This window comes from Pygoscelis adeliae, unplaced genomic scaffold, assembly GCF_000699105.1.
Source record: "Pygoscelis adeliae isolate BGI_AS28 unplaced genomic scaffold, ASM69910v1 Scaffold85, whole genome shotgun sequence".
Classification (NCBI taxonomy): domain Eukaryota; kingdom Metazoa; phylum Chordata; class Aves; order Sphenisciformes; family Spheniscidae; genus Pygoscelis; species Pygoscelis adeliae.
This window is the reverse complement of record NW_008824900.1, coordinates 8345665-8358221: the sequence shown is the minus strand read 5'-3', so window position 1 is coordinate 8358221 and position 12557 is coordinate 8345665. Positions and strand designations below refer to the sequence as shown.

General features: G+C 38.4%; 1 protein-coding gene across 1 annotated transcript in view; it reads left to right on the top strand.

Moving 5' to 3' along the window:
• The window catches only part of DNAH3 (dynein, axonemal, heavy chain 3), a 67765-nt gene that overhangs the window by 27512 nt on the left and 27696 nt on the right, over positions 1–12557 (top strand). The window contains exons 23-34 of the mRNA XM_009324791.1: positions 1033–1169; positions 1873–2074; positions 3373–3465; positions 3773–3883; positions 5768–5882; positions 6280–6478; positions 7871–7979; positions 8261–8374; positions 9521–9697; positions 10422–10513; positions 10936–11155; positions 11986–12120. Coding sequence (XP_009323066.1) covers positions 1033–1169; positions 1873–2074; positions 3373–3465; positions 3773–3883; positions 5768–5882; positions 6280–6478; positions 7871–7979; positions 8261–8374; positions 9521–9697; positions 10422–10513; positions 10936–11155; positions 11986–12120 — 1704 coding nt within the window. The remainder of the gene's footprint in view (positions 1–1032; positions 1170–1872; positions 2075–3372; positions 3466–3772; positions 3884–5767; positions 5883–6279; positions 6479–7870; positions 7980–8260; positions 8375–9520; positions 9698–10421; positions 10514–10935; positions 11156–11985; positions 12121–12557) is intronic.

Below are 12557 nucleotides of genomic sequence, written 5' to 3'. Positions count from 1 at the left end.
CCAAAGGGACATTCCATACCATGGGACGTCATGCTCAGTGCATAAACTGGGGGAAAAGCTGGCTGGGGGGGCCACTGCTTGGGGACTGGCTGGGCATCGGTTGGCGGCTGGTGAGCAGTTGCATTGTGCATCACTTGCTTTGTATATTCTCCTTCCTCCTCCTTCTTTATTATTATTATATTCTATTTCAATTATTAAACTGTTTTTATCTCAACCCATGAGTTTTTTCTCACTTTTATTCTTCTGATTCTCTCCCCCATCCCACCAGGGTGCGGGGGGAGTGAGTGAGTGGTTGTGTGGTGCTCAGTTGCCGACTGAGGTTAAACCACGACACATGGTTATTCAAAACTTTGGTGAATACATACTGAGATGGTAGTGTGTCAGGATAAGGTAATGGGGATAGTAAGTGCAATTGGGTGTCCTGTTCAGTTCCCTATAACGAAGAAAATGGGTAAGAAGCCAGATACTTAGTGGTAGTGTGAGTGTGAGCTGAGAAGTTTGTCAAAAACCTTGGGAGCGTGTGATTGTGTGATAAAGATGTTGAAATAATCAGTGTAACAAAATAGAGGTTGAGACCTGTATAACAGCTCAGACTGTGAATGATGAAGCCTGTTCTGAAAGAGGTGTATCTTTTCAAGTTAGGAGGAATGTTATCAGAAAGAAAAAATGCAACCTAGATGGCAAGAACAGAGAATAATTGTTATGTACTGTGGCTCTGTTTGACAGAACTTATTTGTGAATGGAAAAAAATGTAGCAAGCCCAGACACAGGAGCAAGTGCCAAAGATTTTAATTCCTGTGGATATTTCCTTGTTGCATTATTGTCTGCAAAGTTCAAACTGGTGAAACTGACATTCTGAAAAAGCAGAACGATCAAATAATACATACATATTTAATAACATGAAGGCACACTACAGAGAAGAATATCTAGCTTTTTAGTCTCCTGCAATATATGTGATTGATGATAACAATTTTAATGTACAAACATATTGCGACTTTTAGCAGTTTTTGCTGTGTATTTGTTTTTATAAAGGTGAAAGATGCAAAGGTACTTGTAGCAACTGAACAACCCATGATGTTAGACAGACTTCAGGAAGCAAATACTCTCTTAGAAGACATTCAGAAAGGATTGAATACTTACTTGGAGAAGAAAAGATTATTTTTCCCAAGGTAAATTAATTAAACAGGCCTAAGTTAGAGACAAAAAGCCGTAAGCTTTTTCAAACCATTTCTACTGAACTGAAAAGTCTCATCTTATAAACACATGTGGGACAGTCCCATGCAACAAAAAGTGAAAATTTGTTGTTTTTTGCAGGCATCATTCATTTTCTTCAGTTCCAGTTAAATTTGCAATGCCAGGGACAGGCAGAGGTGGGGAGGCAAAATCCGTCTAGCACAGCTTAAACTTATGGTTAGAAACACATTATCGCTTACAGGGCATTTTTGAAGGAACTTGCTACCTTCCCATGGCTGATTTGCAATTATGTCTCTGCCCTGTCCTCTTTAGTTGTGCCAGAGGTGTGTGATACATAGGAGTTACAGAATCCTGTTCCTCATAATCATACATGTTTTTACAAGGTCTTTATTGGCTGTAAAGATATATCTAGTCTTCCCTGCGTGAGTTTGAGAACCCTTCTTCCTTCCTCTGCGTAAAAGGATGGTCATATTGAAATTCTGAAAAAAACAGATGTGATGAGTTTTATAATGTTAAAAATTGCTTAAGAAAAGGATTTGAGACAATAATTTCCTCTCTGTTACACTAGTGTCCTAAGCAACAATAAACCGAATTCAATTTACCTTGCATATAGTAGATTATTAATGACTGTTTTCATGTTTGGAAAGTGCATGTTCATTAATTGTATTTTTCTAACAGGTTCTTTTTCCTGTCTAATGATGAGCTGCTTGAAATACTGTCCGAAACAAAGGATCCCCTTCGAGTACAACCACATTTAAAGAAGTGTTTTGAAGGAATTGCTAAACTGGAGTTCACAGAAGATCTGGAGATCGTAGGCATGATCAGTTCAGAGAAAGAAATTGTTCCTTTCATAGATAAAATCTATCCCGCGAATGCAAAAGTAATTTTTTTTTACTATATGATATTAAATTAATACTTTGCCGAAAGCATATGTTTTTTTGGGAATGAGGTTTAAAGCATTTGGGATCAGATCATGAAAGGTGTTTAGGAAGTGAGAGTGCAGCCTGGTATTCTAGAACAAAAAGGATTTTCTACAAAAAGGAGTAAGACATACAACTCTCTGGGTAAATTCCTCTAGGCACTTTTGTGCAGCTTTATGCACCTACTACTTCTAAGATGTAGATAGACAGATAATACATGGATATATATATATACATACACACACAGAGATATATAAAACCCAAGCTCTCTATATACATTTGTATATAACATTGCACAGCATGGCTGAAACAGAGAGGCATGAGGGCAAAGATGAATGACTGGCAGTGGAGAGTCAGAGCATTAGTTCAAAAGGGGGCTGAGTAGAAATAGTAGCATCCAGGGAAGTAAAGAAACAGTCTGCCTTCTTTGCATACAAGGTCCTACCAGGGCAAGAGTACTGTTTGAATACTGTTTTATTAGGCTTATTAGACCTGCGTTACTCAGTGGCTGTAGAAAGCAGGAGAGGAGCAGGGCCGGTGTAGAGAATGGCAGGAAGACAAAGGGAAGGTGTAATCGATCTTAAACTGCAGGATCTCTGTTACTCTACTCCCACTCTACTAATGCCTCCCATTGGCATAAGCAAGGATTAACTCACGCTGTTTTGGCTGTTGCTAAAACTAGTAGTGATTCACAATAAAAATTGAACGTTAAGGTATAATGGTACACTGTGAATATAAGATAATTACAAGATTGTTTAAATTAATATTAGCTCAGCACAATTCCACTGTTGTGGTCTTCAAGTTTGTAAGTTTTGAAAAGTATCTCAATTCCAGCTTTTTCTTCTATTCTGAATGTGAAGGTATGGAGCTGAATTGCTGTATGGTAACCAAAAAGAGATGAAAGGTGAGGCATGTTGTGAGTTACAGATACCCTTTTTCCCTTGATCCTCCAGGAACAAAACATATCCTGACCATGTAAGCTGTTGCATTTTTCGTTTATATTTATATGAAACATATCCAGCTGTTTCTTCAGCCGGATTGTCTTTAGAGTTAGCTTGATTTACCTGCCTTCTGACAGTGTTAAACTGCAGTAGTGGCTGTCAGAATTCGGGAAACGTCGACCTTTTTTTCTTCTGTGTACCACATCTAGATCAGAAGAAAGCATATTTAAGCCTAACACATTTCAAAGAATTTGCCTTTTAAGAGGAATATAATCAGGAAATGTGTATTGACTCTTAACTGTTTTTCTTGTTTGAAGGGCATGGTAGAAAAATGGCTTTTGCAAGTAGAGGAAATGATGCTGGCCAGTGTAAGACAAGTTCTTCAAGATGGCATAAGAGCATATATCAAGGTAATTGTTCCTGAATTATAGTATAAAATAGATTTCACGAGCAACTGTACATGAACAGGTTGCTCAAATTCTTAACCAGGGAAACATGTTTGAAGCTAAGTGGAATCCAGCTCTCCTTGTTCAGTAGTACCAGTTTGAAGTTTTAACTCTGAATTTCTTGAGGAAAAAGTATCAAAGCTTTCCATGCTGATTCTAATTTATTTACAGCATGAGACAAAAGAAATTTGGGGAAAGTAATTGTCATTAGTGCCATAATCTAATGTGTTTATATGCCTTTCTGTGTCTGGAATGAATCTTTTTGTTTAAGGTTCCTCGAAAAACATGGGTACTTCAGTGGCCTGGACAGGTGGTTATTTGCGTTTCATCCATTTACTGGACAGAAGAAGTGTCTGAGGCTATAAGGAAAGGAACTTTATTAGTAAGATTTTCTTCTACCTTTCTATTAATTAATCAGAGTTCAGTGCTTAGTAATAAAAAGCTCCTTCTAGCAAAGAAGATCCTCAGTCAACCACATATTACAGTTTACTCATGCAGTGTGCTTTATTTTCTGTCTATTCCCTTTTTTCTTGTGTCTTAGCAGGGGCTTGTTCTCATTAACTTTGATGTGTATCAGGAGAAGTCCCACTGAGAGGAATTGTATTACTTTTTTTTACAAGTGGTACTGGTGTAAATAAAAGTACCAAACAAGATGTGATAGACTGTTGTTAAGCACTATGTATTTTTATTTCTAACTCCTGTCTTTACATGTGAAGCCCCAGGAAAATGTCCAGGCAGAAATCTCTCCTTACAGAATGGCGCAGTTATTTGTCTGGTTATTGCTAGATTCTCCTGGTGATAAAGGTGCAGGAGCCAAGTTTGTTATTTCATACAAGAGACTTTCCTTATGTGTTTGTAATGCCTCTGTCATCACAACGGTTTTAAGTATCACTTCATTGAGGCTAATCAAACACATGCTCAAGTAATGGAAATAATTTCTGATTAATTCAATGGGCTTTTGTCTGATCCTAAGTCAGCTAGGTGGATGAGGATTTATTTGGGGATTAATTCTGTCAACAGAGTGTTTGGGCTGCTTTTTAAATGTGGAAATAGTAAAGTTTTAATAAACTTTACACCAAATACTAAATTTTAATGTTAGCTCTTTGTTTCTGTATCCTTCCTGAATATGTTAGATTTAACTTGCCTATGTTGTTTAATACCAGTTGAAGATCTTACTCCACAGATCCAGTCAGAACGGTCAGAACTGAAAATACTTATTGCTTTCAGAGAAAATACCCTGAACAATCCATAGGTTAAGAAAAAGGAGAAGGAATAACAGAACAGTGAATCACAGAATATAAGGGACCTCTGGACATCATGTAGTCCAACCCCTGTTTAAACAGGGCCAGGTTGCTAATGGACTTGCTCCAGTATGCCCATGCCTGTCTTCTGTGGGGGAGCTGAAAACTGGCACAGCACTCCAGATGTGGTGTCAGCAGTGCTGACTAGAGGGAAGGGTCACCTCCCTTGACCGGCTGGTAATGTTCTTCCTAATGCAGCCAAGGATGCCGTTGCTCTTCTTTGCCTCAAGGGCACGTTGATGGCTTATGTTCAGCTTGGTGTCCACCAGTATCCAGGTCCTGTTCTGCAGAGCTGCTTTCCAGCTGGTTGGCTACCAGGGTGTACTGGCACATGAGGTTATTCCTCCCCAGCTACAGGACTTTCCCCTTTGTTGAATTGCACGAGGTTCCTGTCTGCCTATTTCTCCAGTCTGTTGAGGTCCCTCTGAATGGCAGCACACCCATCTATCTGGTCCATCAACCACTCCTCCCAGTTTTGTGTCATCTGCAGACCTGCTGAGGGTGCACTCTGTCCTGTTGTCTAGGTCATTAATGAAAACTTCATTAATCTTTCATTTCATTAAACTTTCTCATTATTAAATGAGAAAATAATTTAAAATCTTAATAGTAAAGTTAGGAGAATCTTAGATTTCTATTAATTTTATTAATTTACAATTTTACTACTAATTTACAGAAGGAATCTAATCCAAATTTACCCAACAGAGAGAATCTGCTCATGTCCTATTGTAGGATTTTGTCATTTCTATTAGGAAGAAAGAGAAGACTTCTGCTTACACTATTTTCAGGCCATAAAGCTTTTTGAAGTGTTCATAGTAAAATAAAATACCAGTATATGAATGTTTGTGTAGTGCCAGGACTTTCATTGTTATGTTTTGCTGGAAGGGTTGTCTCCAATGACTGCACCCATGGGACCCTAGGGACTGCTACAGCATTATGTTAATGCCTGTGTTCTGCTCCTGTGACAGGATTTCTTGGAGAAGAGCAATCTACAAATTGGGGACATTGTTGAGTTAGTGAGAGGAAAGCTGTCCAGTGGAGCCCGGCTGACACTTGGAGCTCTTACTGTCATTGATGTGCATGGTAAATGTGCAGTTGCTGGTACTCTTGTTCCATCTGGGGCAGTGCTGCTATTGTTAGTTGGGTGAAATATTTGAAAGAGGCAGCTAAAATGCTTTCTCTAACTTTAAACAACCTTTACACAGTTATTGCACAGTGTCTTTGGGCAAATGGAGATTGCTCAGTCCTGCACAACTATCTCCCATCTACTTAGAACAGGCACTGGAATCTAAATTAAGCTGATTCCCTATGCAAAACAGATGCAGATTCCTTTCTAACATGAAAGCCAGCCTACTACTCTAATGTTGATTTACTCTTACATAGCTAAAAGTAAATGTTAGTTTACTTATACATTATTTTAAGTAAACTAACATAGTAGAAGTGTTTAGATTTTTCAAATAATCTGTCTCTTACTCTGCAGCTCGTGATGTGGTTGCAAAACTGGTTGAAGACAAAGTCACAGATCTGCATGACTTCCAGTGGATTTCTCAGCTGAGATACTACTGGGAAGAGAAGGATGTAATAGTGCGAATGATTACAACGGAAGCCAAATATGGTTATGAGTATCTAGGCAATTCTCTACGTCTGGTTATAACCCCACTAACAGATCGATGTTATAGGTAAAGCCATGTTGTCTATGAATAATGCTTTCATTTTTTGGATTGATCTATATTTACTTTCATTTGTTATAGTTAATAATAGCAGGAACCTCAGCAGCTAAGATTTTCCTGTGGGTTTTGGAGGCAAATCTTATATATCTTCTTTGCCCAAATATGGTAAAATATGTACTATATATAGGTTTCTACACCAGTAGAGTAATAGTCTCTGTTGTATCCAAGAATGTGTTTCTGAATAAAGCTGGCAGCTCATGGTACTGGAACGGTAAAGAACTCTACAGTAGCACTGGTCAATTAATTTCTTGAAATAAGACATACAGGTCGGGTATGCCTGTCTGTAAAATAAATGAGGTAATTATAGAGCCCTTCATAGATGTTTGAATGCAGTTAACTTCCTGTTCCTCCTTGCTTGCAAGAGGTTGAAATGGAAATACTTCATCCCCCAAGGTTGAAGTATTCAAGGGCATTTGGTATTTCATTTCTGGTGAACCCTAGAGACACAGGTCATCTCAGCAGGTAATTTTAGGTCTAAGATTTAAAGAACTTTCTTTATAGTATCTCCAGGCAAATATATAGTGAGGATGTAAAGATTTTACTTCAGCTCTGAGCTGTGAACCCACCATCGTGTAGAAGACGCTTGCAGTAAAGTGCGTATATTAATGCCTATGCTGGCAAATGCTTAATCTTCTAGCATTCACAGTGGTGTTGAAAGAGCCATGTGGCTGGTGCATTAACTGTAAACTGGGGTTGTTGTCATTAGCATTAGCTCAACCTAAACTAAGACAATGCAGTCAGCTGTGCCAGATGTAGTTTCAGTGCAAGCAATGAGCAAGCAGACTCTATTCAGCACAACTTAACAACTGCTTTTGGTGGCAAAGTCTTTGAATGAGGCTTTTGTAAAATAATCAGATCACTCCAGTGTTAACAGGAATCTCATTTTGAGTATGAAAATCACTTGGAGAGCGATGTGATTCCCAGGTTTATGAAACAACCTTTATGCTTTCTCAGCCATTTCTAAAGATTGACTTCATTTATAAAGTCAGCTTCAGGTTCTTGTCATGAGGAGTGCTACTTGATGAAAATGTGTGTTTTTGCAAACTGTGCCATTTTGCTTATGGCACTGTGCATTTACTTGTGTAATTGAGGATATACAGGGTGGATGCAAGTAATAAAAAGCCTTGACATTCCTTGTAGGTCAAGTGGGTGAATGTGAGCTTCCACAGTTGGGAATCGGTTATGACACAGTACTGTTTTTTAGGGCAAATTGCAAAGTCAGTAGGGAACAAGTAAATAATTTCCAGGGGAACCTGTATAGGAAAATACTTATCCATCCCTTCAGAAACAATCTGCTTTTAAAGATTGCTATTTCTAATGCCTGTGTTCTTGTTTATGTAGGACATTAATGGGTGCCTTGAAATTAAATCTTGGTGGTGCTCCAGAAGGACCTGCTGGGACTGGCAAAACAGAAACAACAAAAGATCTAGCAAAAGCACTAGCTAAGCAGGTACCAAAATACAAACTCTTTTTCTTTGTATTGTTTTACGTTTGGATATGTAGATATTTCTTGAAATGCCATTCTTAAGCAAGTACTGCTTGTTCTGTACCTATACTTTATTCACAGAAATAGTTGGTAAGAAGCACACATTTAGGACTACGTCTATATGGCATCCTAGTGTTGTGATCCAAAATTAGCAATAATAATCCCTTCCCATTTTAGATGCTAAGAATTTTATAGTGGACTTTGTGTTAATACTGAGAGATGTTCTCTCTGTGTTTTTGTTGTAGTGTGTGGTCTTTAATTGCTCCGATGGTCTCGATTACAAGGCAATGGGCAAGTTCTTTAAGGGGCTGGCACAGTCTGGTGCATGGTCCTGCTTTGATGAGTTCAATAGAATTGAGGTAACGTTTTAACTCAGACAAATAAAATGATAAAGCTTTAATTTAAGACACAAGAAGTTTTCAATTTAGACATGAGAGCATTATTGCCAATATTTTACTTTTATTTGTGGTATAGCCTCATTGTTTCGATAATCACTGACACAGAAATAGGTACTCAGCTGCCTGCTGTAGAAGCACATGCCTACCTGTGCTGTGTTGCAGAAGTCTTGTGTTCTGGGTTATTTTAGCTGAAAAAATTGTTCCTGTGCAATTTCCTCTTTTGTATGTGACACTCATTTGTTGGCAAAGAACTGTCCTTCTCTTCTTGAGAAATCAAGCTATAGCTGTGGGGCTGTGTTTATCCATGTTCAGCACAAGACAGACAAATCCCAGTGGAGGAATTCCTGTGATGACTAGCTGAGTGTCACTAACTGAGTGACCTGGTTAACTAGCTGTGTAACCAGACACATCTAATCCCCTCCTTGGTCTTACTCTGATTTTTTTTTTTTTTTAATTTGGTAACTAATGACTTTGGGTAAATTTTATTGTTATTTTGATGGAGTTAGATTTAAGTAAATACTAGTAAATGCGGAAATTCCATGAAGATCTATTTTGTGTGTTTTAGTAGCCTTAACACCTTAATTTCTCCATTTGTCTGCTGTAACTTGGTTTTTAATGAATTCAAGTGTTAGCATTCTCATTTTCCAATGTTCTGTTACCTTGATACTTTAAAGCACTGAAGATTGGCCCTAGGCTGCCTTACCCATTCTTTACCTTTACCCTCAATTTGGGACATTGAGTGAATCAGTCTTTCTGAAGAGCTTAAATTCTTTTATGTCGTCTGAGGTGAAAGGGAAGTGCTTTTGGAGGCCTCCAGAGGGAGTTCCTGTCCACTTAACTTAGATGTCTACATTCAGGCAGATGGTATTTCCCTTTGGAGGCTTTTAGAAGCCTCTGTTGATCTGTCTACATTGGTCAAATAGGGAATAGTGGCACTAACTTACAGAGGATCGCTTCAGTAGACAGCTAATATTTAGGCTCAGTTATCAGACACAGGGTGATTTTTACCTGGAGGAATGCAAATATAGCCATCAAAATACATAAACAAAAACATTTTATATTGTCTCCAAGTGTCTTATGTTTTCCAATCTGTTCTGTCTGTATTAGGTTGAAGTACTATCTGTAGTTGCCCAACAAATACTTAGCATACAGCAAGCGATTATTCGCAAACTCAAAACATTCATCTTTGAAGGGACAGAGATATCTCTTAATCCTGCTTGTGCTGTGTTTATCACAATGAATCCTGGCTATGCTGGACGGGCAGAGCTGCCTGATAACCTGAAGGTAAATCTAGAATCCTGATTTCTTGTAGAAATTAAACAGAATTTGCAACTTCTGGTCTATTGTAATAAGAAAAGGAAGGCAGCAATCAAATAGTACACTGATAACCCATTCAAGTGTATTCTGCTGTGCTTTTTGCTAAGCTTTCGTAAGTGTTTAGGATTGTACTAAATGCACAGATGAAAGGTCTCAGTCTAATCATGCTAATACCCGTTCACAGCTTTAACTGTGCTCTCTCTAAGTGGAAATTCTCATGGTTTACAATGGCTTAGCTATCCAAATCCCAATTTAAATTTATTATAATGTTGCAAGTTGGTGAGACACCGCAGAGAGACTGATATGGTCCTAGTTCTTTTCCTAGCTTTGCCACAATTTTTTGCATGACCTTTTACAAGACGTTAACCACACCATGTGCTAGTTTGTCTATTATGAAAGTGAGACGAATGACACCTCCTTCTTCCTCTATTAATAGTTCTTTAGGATTGTGACTCTTTCTAAACATTTTTTCCTACAGTGCTTAGCACAGACGCCTTGAACCTCTTGATAAGATCACAGTTCTAGTAACAATTCTAATGCAATCTCATAGATTTCAGATGATTTCTAAAGTCATGAAAATGGAATACAGAGTATAGAAGTTAATTTATGGAGAGATACTATTCTTACAAAACAAGCACAAGTTATTACGATATTCCATAGTCTAAGTTATATCTTACGTTTTTTCTTACAGGCACTGTTCCGAACAGTTGCCATGATGGTTCCAGATTATGCTTTGATTGGAGAAATCTCACTTTATTCAATGGGATTTTTGGACTCTCGGAGGTAAGACATGCTGAATTTTCCACCTCAGTTGAGTCTGATATACCTCATTCCTCTCTAAGGCATGTATGTGTGTTTGAGGCATATAATTCTGGAAGGCTGTCCATGTTCTGTTTCTCCAGAAAGTACTTTTTAATCTCCTGCTTTGTCATCAGTTCTCACTTACCACCTCATGTTGACGGATATGCACCTCTACACAGGATCATTTGGAAAATGTATCATAATATCAAACAGAATTCCTAAATGGCACACACATTCTCTGGCATAGCATAATCTACAGTTTTGCTTCCTAGGTGTTTTGAGCCATCTTATCAGCTGATATATCTGATAATCACTGCAGTTACTTTGTGTATATAAGTACTTAAATTATTTTCCTTGCATGGTGAGATGTTTTCATTCTACATGTGATATTTTAATATCCACAGTCTTGCCCAGAAAATTGTTGCCACTTACCGTTTGTGCTCTGAGCAGCTGTCATCTCAGCATCACTATGATTATGGAATGCGTGCTGTTAAGTCTGTACTGACAGCAGCAGGAAACTTAAAACTGAAGTACCCAACTGAAAATGAAAGCATATTGTTACTTCGGGCTTTGCTGGATGTTAACTTGGCCAAATTCTTGGCACAGGATGTGCCATTGTTTCAGGTAAGCTATCAGGCCAGTGTGTTTGTGATGATGAGGTCTATTATAAGAACCTACAGAAACAGGTCATTATCTTAATTTAGAACAGTTTGATCTAGATGCTGCCATATTAGTGTAGAGTTATTTCAGTCCACTGGTCTGGATGCACTCTTTGGTTCCATTAGTATTATTTTGAAAAACAAACTTTCAGTGGTGCCTTTTAAGTTATTCTATAAAATGTTTTATAAGATATCTTGCTAAAAGTCACTTTATGCTGTTTCATTCATGGAAACCATTCTTTGAAGTTTGCATTCTGGCTTTGTGCTGCAAAAGAGATGTGGACAACTAAATTACGGTCAATTAGAAATTTGAAGTCAGAATGAAAACAATGAAGTTTCTGTTTGCATGCTGCTTTAATAGAAAATAAAGACTCTCTTAAGCTACAAAGCAATCAATATTAAAGACCTAAAAGCTAGGGTACAAGCACACACAGAGTCATTGCTCTGAAATTTCAGAACACATACCCTTCTATTTAATCACTGAAATTCTTTCAACCACTTTCACATCCTTTCCTGTAATACTTTTTGGGGCAAATTTGCAGAAGGTTAAGCTTCCTTTTACAATATCAGTGTGTGTATGAAAAGTGCAGACGCTTGTTTCTGTCTCACACATACAGAATACTTTCATGGCTACAGTTTGCCTAGAAGTTTAGTTTTGTCCAGCTGAGGACACTTCCTCTTAAGCCCCTATTATCTGTATGAATATTGTTTTACTTGTAGATTTTTATGCTTTGGTGATTTTCCCTCTTTGTAATCAGTATTTAAATAGTATTCTATTCTATCTTTCCTTAACAGGGCATCATATCTGACCTGTTTCCTGGAGTGGTTCTTCCTACACCAGACTATGACCTGTTTGTCAAGGCACTTACTGAAAATATAAAAAAAATGGATCTTCAACCAGTTCCATGGTTCATTGGAAAAATTATTCAGGTTTATTTTCACATACTTACTTTTGGGGAAGAAAAGTGTGAGGACAACCAGGGGATCAGGCCCAGCCAGCACAGGTTCATGAGAGGCAGGTCCTGCTTGACCAACCTGATCTCCTTCTATGACCAGGTGACCCGCCTAGTGGATGAGGGAAAGGCTGTGGATGTGGTCTACCTGGACTTCAGTAAGGCCTTTGACACTGTCTCCCACAGCATTCTCCTAGAGAAGCTGGTGGCTCACGGCTTAGACAGGTGTACTCTTCGCTGGGTAGAAAACTGGCTGGACGGCTGGGCCCAGAGTCTCGTGGTGAATGGAGTGAAATCCAGTTGGCGGCCGGTCACGAGTGGTGTTCCCCAGGGCTCAGTTTTGGGGCCGGTCTTGTTCAACATCTTTATCAATGATCTGGATGAGGGGATCGAGTGCACCCTCAGTAAGTTTGC